This window comes from Lathyrus oleraceus, chromosome 4 (genome assembly GCF_024323335.1).
Source record: "Lathyrus oleraceus cultivar Zhongwan6 chromosome 4, CAAS_Psat_ZW6_1.0, whole genome shotgun sequence".
NCBI lineage: Eukaryota > Viridiplantae > Streptophyta > Magnoliopsida > Fabales > Fabaceae > Lathyrus > Lathyrus oleraceus.
Window position 1 is genome coordinate 291,653,505 of NC_066582.1, and position 9,127 is coordinate 291,662,631.

The window sequence follows — 9,127 nt, forward strand, 5'->3', positions numbered from 1 at the left end:
GAGATAATTGCTTTTAAAAAAAATTTAAGTTTGAAAGAGGCACAAAAGGCCTAAAAGAGTTTGAATGAGTGTTAGTTCTTTTTGTCTTTTGAAAATTTTAACTCAAATATGGTTAAGTACATTTACAAATTTGATTAATAAGAAGAGTTTAAAAATGCAATGGCATAAGGCCAAAGTTTCTAATTTCCAATACAGGTCAAAGTTTAGAAATCACAAGCAAAGAAGATTTTTAAAAGGGGGGGGGGGGAGATTTGAAAATAAAGAAGTGGGAGGAGATGAAGAGACTAATCCTAAGCAAAAATTAAAAGTTAAGAGTTGAAAAGATCTTACCAATGGGATGCAATCCAATAGACAAGAATGTCATATAGAAACCCAAATTTCCCTTGGACTCTAGAATCAAGCAATATCAATACACAATTATCAAGATGAAGAGCAAGGCATCAAATAAAGATATCCACATCCAAGCTTAGAAACTCCATGATCTTCTTCATGATCTCCCATGTATCAGATGACATAATCCTTGAATGGCTCAGAGATAGGCATTAGACACAGGTTCAAAGTAACAACTTCAATAAGACCATATAGCAGATGAACTTAAATGGGATCCCAATACTTGCACCAGATCAAAGTTCACTTCACTAGCACTTGGTTTCATAAAAGTTGGCATTGGCCAAGTACTTTTGCATAGGGAGTGTTGCCTAATTCTAAGTCCAATGTCTCAGATCAAAACTAACAGTCTACACAATCTTTTTTAAGGTTTTTGTTATTATTATGTGCATTAAGGTCAAAAGACCACAAAATCAAACAAGATAAACAAACAAGTATATACAACCACAATATAATCACAAGGTATGGCTCAAGTGAGAAAAGTGAAAATGGCATTAAAGTAAACAAGTTAAATGGTATGAATAATGCCAAATGAATAAAGATTTGAATTTAAAGTGCATAAAATTAAATGGCTTGAAATTAAATGTTAGTTAAGTGTTAGTTGATTAGAATTTAGTATTGCTTTTGCTTTTTGTTGTTTAAGTCATTCTTTGGAGATCACTCAACCCTCTATTAACAAGCATGGATCCTTGAACCAAGACATCTTCCAAAGGAAGGAAAAAAGGCCAAGTTTCCATACAATACCATGAAAGGGGGGACACTTACAATCTCACTTACTAGAATGCTATGCCTTTTGTGTCAAAATTTAACGCTATGTTAAGCAATCATAATTGGATTTATGTAGAAGTCACAACTATTTGAGGCCGGGAAAATAGATATTTTAGTGTTAATGCATGTTAGAGATATAATATTGTGAACCATACTCCTAAAACATACCACACTTAAAAGAAAATGGCAAAACGGTTGGACCTAATTGTTAGGGACCAATTATCACTACTTTTCGTATATTATTATTGGTCCCTTTTACCATTTTCTTATTGAATTACACACTTTTATTCTCACAATTTAGTAAATATGCAATTAAGTTTATTTTAATTATGTTTTGAGTAGATATTTCACTTAATTGTTAGCTTTGTAGATTTTTTGGACAAAAGAGCATTGGATTGTATAAGCATTATTTGGAAGGAGTTTGATGGGCATTTTAGAAGCATTTGAAGAACAAAGCTTGGAAGAAATGGTGTGAAGGAAGCTTGCAAGGCAAAGAAGCTGAAATCGCTTCAGTTCGCGCCACGACCAAGGTTGGCGCCGCGAACCCTGCGAAGACAGCAAGCTTCCTAATTATTTTGGGCCACTTGTTGTGTTTTAAACCCAACTTAAGTGTGACAGTTTTAGAATATTTTGAGATCACTTTTCTGTTTTAGACCAAAAGGAGATATTTAGGGAAAGGTTGAACTCTTTAAACTTACAATGGGAGAAAATGAGAGATTATTATCACAAGTGTTGGAGAAGATAAACAGAGGTTATTTTTGTATTCCATTTGCTGTCAAATATGATGATGAGGAGCTAAACCCTATTTTGTCAAGATTGGAGGTAGTAGCTATCCCTTATTGATTATGTATTCCTATTGACTCTTGTATGTGACAAAAGATTATTGATGTAATGATTGATATTTTTTCCCTATTTTGAATATTCAGATTTGAGTTATTGTTGAGAAAGATTATTCAAGTCTTGACTTAAAATATGCTTTCAAGTAGTGAATAAATTGTAGAAATAGATTTATACACTCCTCTTCTTTTGTATCAAACATTAAAGATTGTTATATTAATAGTTAGGTGGAGAAATCATCTAACGATTAATATAGTGATTATCACAATCTCATTTAGAAATAAATGTTATTGAGAGGATACTTGAATATCATCAATAATTTTAAGTCCATATAGTTGTCATTAAGGAAACATAAGAAATTTGGATAGTGAACTCTAATCTTGCCAAGCCTTTTATATTTGATAAAAACTAATTTCATTGTCTTAGTGTTATTTTACTCAAGAGATAACAATTCATTCAAAAATAACTTGGTTACTTTTTAAACTTACAACAATTGAAATTATAGAACGGCGGTAATATCAACCAATCTCTATGGATACGATATAAAAATATTTGCCGAAAATATATTTTTCAACAAATTGGCGCCGTTGTCGGGGATTGGTGTTCGATATTGCAAGCATTGCAATAATTCATTGTTCTAAGCTTTTTTATTTTTACTACTATAACTCTTGTGTTTCACTTGATTTGTTAGTTTTGTAGATTCTAGTGCATGCGAGGAAAGGCTATCGAGGAGCAATTTCAATTCGATCCCGAAATTGAAAGAACACTTCAAAAGCTCAATAGCAGAACACGAAGAAGAAGGAAACTAGCCGAAGAGAGGAACGGAGAGAAGAAGCATCTACTTCTTCACTTGTTCAAATTGAAGAAGTGGGTGCAGAAACTTGTGAAGGAAACATGGCGGATGAAGCTCCTACCGAAATGTCCGCTAATAATCAAAGACGGAATGCCCAATTTGCTCGTGGTGGAAGGAACACGGAGATGAAAACCGGAATCCTCCAACTCCTTTATGCAAATCCATTCACCGGAATGGACCATGAAGATCCGTATACTCATCTCATCAAATTCTATGAGATTGTGGGTTCTACGGGAATAGAGGAAGCGGGTGAAGAAGCATTATTTAAGAGAATGTTCCCACATTCCTTAGTGGGGAAAGCAAAAGAGTGGTATCTTGATCAAGCACCAAGAGTGATGATGGATTGGAATTTGTTAGAAGAAAAGTTTCTAGAAAGATATTTTCCTCAATCCAGATTCATGGAAGCCAAAACGGCTATTGCGGTACTCACTCAAGGGAGCAACGAGTCTCTAAACGAGGCTTGGGAAAGATTTAAGTCAATGTTGAGAAAATGCAAAGGCCATGGTTTTGATGAACTCACTCAAATCCACATTTTTCTAAATGGGCTCCAATCGACTCACAAAACACTTTTGGATGCTACCACGGGTGTCTCTCTTATGTCAAAGAATGCGGAAGAGGCAAAAGTCATTATTGACCGGATGACACTCAATGATCGTCAAAGTCAACATGATCGTAGTCCTTCACAAAGGAAACTGGGAGTTCTTGAATTAAATACCAATGATGTTATTCTTGCCCAAAACAAGTTACTCTCTCAACAAGTGGAGTTGCTCACTCAACAAATGTCCAAACTTCCACAACAAATGAAGGAAATTCAAGGATCTCAAGCTAGACATCAAGTATCATGTTGTAAACTATGTCAATGAGATCATCCAACCGGTTGTTGCCCTCCATTGAAAGAAGTGAGTTATGTGAACAACCAAAATCAAGGTTATCAAAGGCAACCACCACCCCACAACAACTCATATCAAAGGAAAAACCAAGGCTATCAACCATCAAGATTCAACAACCAAAATTTTCAGCAACAAAATCCATATCAAAATCCAAATTCTCAAGTCCAACAATCGCAAGGAGGAAGTTCAAAGCTAGAAGATACTCTCACACAATTCATGCAAGCCTCCATGGCAAACCAGAAGAGTAATGAGGCAGCTATCAAAAATTTGGATAATCAAGTAGGCCAACTTGTGAAGCAATTGTCGGAACAACAAGCGGGTTCTTCTTTCTCCGCCAACACTCAAACCAATCCGAAGAAGCATTGTAAAGCAATTGTTACTAGAAGCGGTAAAGAGGTGAAAAGTAGAAGAAGTGAAGATGTTGCAGTAGAGGATGATATGAATGTCGTGACTGAAAAGGAAGAGAACAAAGTGGTGGTGGAATATGAAAAGGAAAAAGAGGAAGAAACTGTTCAGTTCGCGCCGCGAACCCCTTTGGCGCCGCGAAAAGAGCAGGGTCAGAATAGTTCACCAGAACAGGAGGGTGAAGCAGGTGTGAAGAAAGAAGCAGAAATAAGAAAGAAGAAAAAAGGAGATAAAGGAGTGAGTGCTATTCCCGCTCAACATCTACCTTACCCGCACTCACCGTCAAAGAAGGAGAATGCTAGACACTATGCACGGTTTATGGATATATTTAAGCAACTTCAATTAAATATTCCATTCACCGATACATTAGAGCAAATGCCAAGGTATGCGAAGTTCATGAAGGATATTCTCACAAAGAAGAAGAGATATGTGGAAGACGAGACAATCTTGCTTGATGCACGTTGTAGCGCCATAATCCAAAAAACTCTACCAAGGAAGGAATCTGATCCGGGCCGAGTCATTTTACCGGTAACCATTGGAGGCACTTACATTGGCAATGGTTTGGTCGATTTGGGATCTAGAATCAATTTAATTCCCTTATCCAATGTTAAAATATTGGGAAATGTTGAGGTGAAATCTACGAGGATGACTTTACAACTAGCCGATAAGTCTACCACTTCACCAAATGGAGTTGCTCAAGATATGCTAGTGAAGGTGGACAAATTCTTATTTCCGGTAGATTTTGTGATAGTGGACATGGATGAGGATCGTGATGTTCCTCTAATTCTTGGAAGACCATTTATGAAAACAACCCGAATGATGATCGACATTGATGATGGACTCATGAAAGTAAGAGTGCAAGATGAAGAGGTAACTTTCAATCTTTTTGAGGCCATGGAGCACCCTAATGACAAGCATGACTCTTTCCGAATCAATGCCACCGAAGAGGAAATTGTGGAGGTTGTAAATCAAGTTCATTTTTCTAATCCGTTAGAGAGATATCTTATAGGAGCTTACAATGTTTTAACCGGAAATGAAGAAAAAGAAATTGAAGCAATTTTGCATGAATTGGAGTCTTGCGGAGAGATTGCTTATCATGAGGAGAAAAATGAGGACTTGGATGTGAAAAAGAAAGTGGAAGAGCCAAAATTAGAGTTGAAGATGCTACCTCCACACTTGAAATATGTGTTCCTTGGTGATGATTGTACTAAACCGGTGATCATTAGCAATGCCTTGTCCATAAAAAAGGAGCATAAATTGACACAAGTGCTGAAAAAGAATGAAGGTGCAATAGTGTGGGTATTATCCGATTTAAAGGGTATTAGTCCGGCTTATTGCATGCATAAGATCATGATGGAAGAAAATTTCAAACCCGTTGCACAACCTCAAAGGCGCTTAAATCCATCAATGAAAGAAGTGGTGAGAAAATAAGTTGTCAAACTATCGGAGGCCGGAATGATTTATCCTATCTCCGATAGTGAATGGGTGAGTCCGGTGCAAGTAGTTCCAAATAAGGGTGGTATGACGGTTGTCAAAAATGATAAAAATGAGTTGATTCCAACTAGAACGGTAACCGGATGGAGGATGTGCATTGACTATAAGAGGCTAAATCAAGCTACAAGGAAAGATCACTTCTCGCTACCTTTCATGGACCAAATGTTGGAAAGGTTGGCCGACAAGAATTTCTATTGTTTCTTGGATGGTTATTCGGGTTACAACCAAATTTCGGTCAATCTGGCAGATCATGAGAAGACGGCTTTTACATGTCCTTTCGGCATTTTTGCTTACCGAAGAATACCTTTTGGATTGTGTAATGCACCGGCAACATTTCAACGGTGTATGCAAGCAATATTCTCGGATTTGATCGAAGAGTGCATTGAGGTATTTATGGATGACTTTTCCGTTTATGGGTCGTCCTTTGACTTATGCTTGAAAAATCTTGATGTGGTTTTGGAAAGATGTGTGGAAACAAATTTAGTGCTCAATTGGGAGAAATGCAATTTTATGGTCACCGAAGGTGTTGCCCTTGGTCACAAAATCTCTTCCGAAGGGCTAGAAGTTGATAGAGCAAAGGTGGAAGTCATTGAAAAACTACCACCCCTAACAAACATCAAAGGAATAAGAAGCTTTCTTGGACATGCCGAATTCTATCGAAGATTCATCAAGGACTTCTCAAAGATAGCAAAGCCCTTGAGTAATTTGCTCAACAAAGGTACACAATTTCTTTTTGATGAGTCGTGTCTAAAAGCATTCCATGAGTTAAAATAAAAATTAGTCACCGCACCCATAATCGTTGCACCTAATTGGACACTTGATTTTTAACTTATGTGTGATGCAAGCGATTATGCGGTTGGTGAGGTTTTGGGTCAAAGAAGAGCTAAAACTTTTCATGCCATCCACTATGCTATTAAAGTTTTAAATGAGGCGCAAGTCAACTATGCGACAACCGAAAAGGAGTTACTAGCTACAGTGTATGCATTGGAAAAGTTTAGAGCTTACTTGATCGGGTCCAAAGTTGTAGTTTACACCGACCATTCGGCAATCAAGTATTTGCTAACCAAGCCGAATTCCAAACAAAGACTAATTCATTGGATTTTATTATTACAAGAATTTGATTTGGAAATCCGGGATAAAAAAGGTTCCAAAACCTTGGTAGCGGATCATTTGTCCCGTTTGGTTAATATGGAAATTATAAACAAAGAAGAAGAAGTGCGGGAAGAATTTCCGGACGAAAACCTTTATGCGATTCAATTGGGGCCTTGGTTTGCCGATTTTGCTAATTATAAGGCAACCGGTTTGACACTGGAAGACCTCACTAGTAATCAAAGAAAGAAATTCTTAGCGGATGCAAAGTACTATGTGTGGGATGACCCGTATTTGTTCAAAGCGGGTGTGGACAGTATTCTAAGAAGGTGTGTGACACTTGAAGAGTCAAAAGAAATCCTTTGGCATTGTCATAACTCTTCGTATGGAGGTCATTATAGCGGTTTGCGAACAGCCACTAAAGTCCTCCAAGCGGGATTTTATTGGTTGTCCGTGTTTAAAGACGCACATGAACATTCAAAGAATTGTGACACATGCCAAATAAGCGGAGGGATAGGTAAACGAGATGAAATGCCTCTAACCAACATGTTGGAAGTGGAAGTCTTTGATTGTTGGGGAATTGATTTTGTTGGCCCATTCCCCTCTTCCTTCTCTAATGAGTATATTCTTGTAGCTGTTGACTATGTAACAAAGTGGGTGGAAGCAATTGCTTCACCTAAGGCCGACTCCAAAACCATGATAAGATTTCTAAAGAAAAACATATTTTCACGTTTTGGTGTGCCTAGGGTGTTGGTAAGCGATGGGGGATCACATTTTTGCAATACACTCTTGGAAAAAGTTTTGGAACATTATGGTGTGAAGCATAAAGTGACTACTCCTTACCATCCACAAGCAAATGGTTAAACGGAAGTTTCAAATAGACAAGTAAAAGGGAAACTTGAAAAAACTGTTTCGAGCTCAAGAAAAGATTGGTCTTCAAAATTGGATGAAGCTTTGTGGGCGTATCGTACCGCCTACAAAGCTCTTATTGGACTAACCCCGTTTCAGATGGTTTATGGGAAGACTTATCATCTCCCGGTAGAGATGGAACATAGAGCACTTTGGGTTCTTAAATTCTTGAACTTTGACTCCACTCTAGCCGGTGAGAAATTAAAAGAACAACTCCATGAATTAGAGGAATCAAGGAACAATGCTTACCATTCAAACAAACTTTACAAGGAGAAGGTAAAAGCATACCATGATGGAAAGTGTAGCGAGGTATTCGTTACCTTTAGATTTATTGACTAAATCAAAAGTAAATCATACAATTCGAGTCGCCACTGCACTTCTATTTATCCAAAGGAAAGGTTAGAAAGCAAACAAAAACCGAGAAAGTTTATCAAATCAAAAACTAATAAAAATGTCAGAGATCTGGGTAAGGGGGTTGGTTATGCAATGGGAAGGTTTTAAGCACCCAAAACATCCTTAGTACTCTAAGGGAGCCCTTTTTACAAATGTTGTATGGTAGGTTGGTATTTGTGAAAAATATTTGTGCAAACATGATTGGGGAGATGAGAAGAGAATATATAAGTTATTTACAATTTTGTGTTTGAATGGATAAACCCATTGCCTACGTACCATCTTAAAAAGGTAGGATCAAAACCTCGTAGTTCGGGGTAAAAATCTCAAAATAAGTGGGTGAATTGATTGGTCAAAAGTCTTAAGGTCTTTTGTTATCAAAGGGAGAAAACTCAACCTAAACCACAAATCCACCATGTGAGGAGAGCTTCAACATACTACTGAGGGATCCACCCTATAATAAGTATGGAAGACTTATAGTTCAATCACTAAGGATACAGGTGAGGATTACATCAACCTCTATGATAACTCAAACCTAACAACTAATGTTTATGAAAAGCTTTGGCAAAAGTGGCCATTGGAACCACAAAACAATTGAGTGAATTGTATTTACAAATGAAAAGTATTCACAAAATAAAGTCAAAGTTGACTTAAGATTCAATTCAAAATAAGTGTTATGAAAAGAGTTTGAAAAATCAAAGGCATAGTGCCTAGGTTTCTAATTTTGAAAATAATGTAAATGTTTGCACAAAATAAGATTGGCTTGGGTTAGAGTGGAGAGAAGAAGAGAAGGGCTAGGTCCTAAACATGCAAAGATGAGGGAGGAGAAATAAAACCACTTGGAGTTCCCTTCTTGAGATCATAAGGATGATCCAAGTTGCTCCTTTCCTTTGGACTTAGCAAGCAATAATCAATTGACTTAAGCAATCAAGAAAATATTCAATCAAGCTCTTAGGAATCTTCCAATTGGCTTTTGTCTCTCTTATCTTGGATGCTCATGACAATGATCCTTCTAAATAGCTCAAGTTTGGTATCTCTATCACAAGAACACACAAATCAAAAAGTTCCACTATGCAATAAAAAGAATGGACAAAAGTGAGTTTAG

The 9,127-nt window shown here is 37.0% G+C and overlaps 1 protein-coding gene across 1 annotated transcript; it reads left to right on the forward strand.

Moving 5' to 3' along the window:
* Window positions 1–3,963: 3,963 nt before the first annotated feature.
* Window positions 3,964–7,587, forward strand: LOC127137162 (uncharacterized). The gene is made up of 3 exons (XM_051063646.1): window positions 3,964–4,523; window positions 4,935–5,458; window positions 6,842–7,587. Exons 1-3 carry the CDS (start codon window positions 3,964–3,966, stop codon window positions 7,585–7,587), a joined length of 1,830 nt encoding a protein of 609 aa, XP_050919603.1.
* The last annotated feature ends 1,540 nt before the right edge of the window (window positions 7,588–9,127 follow it).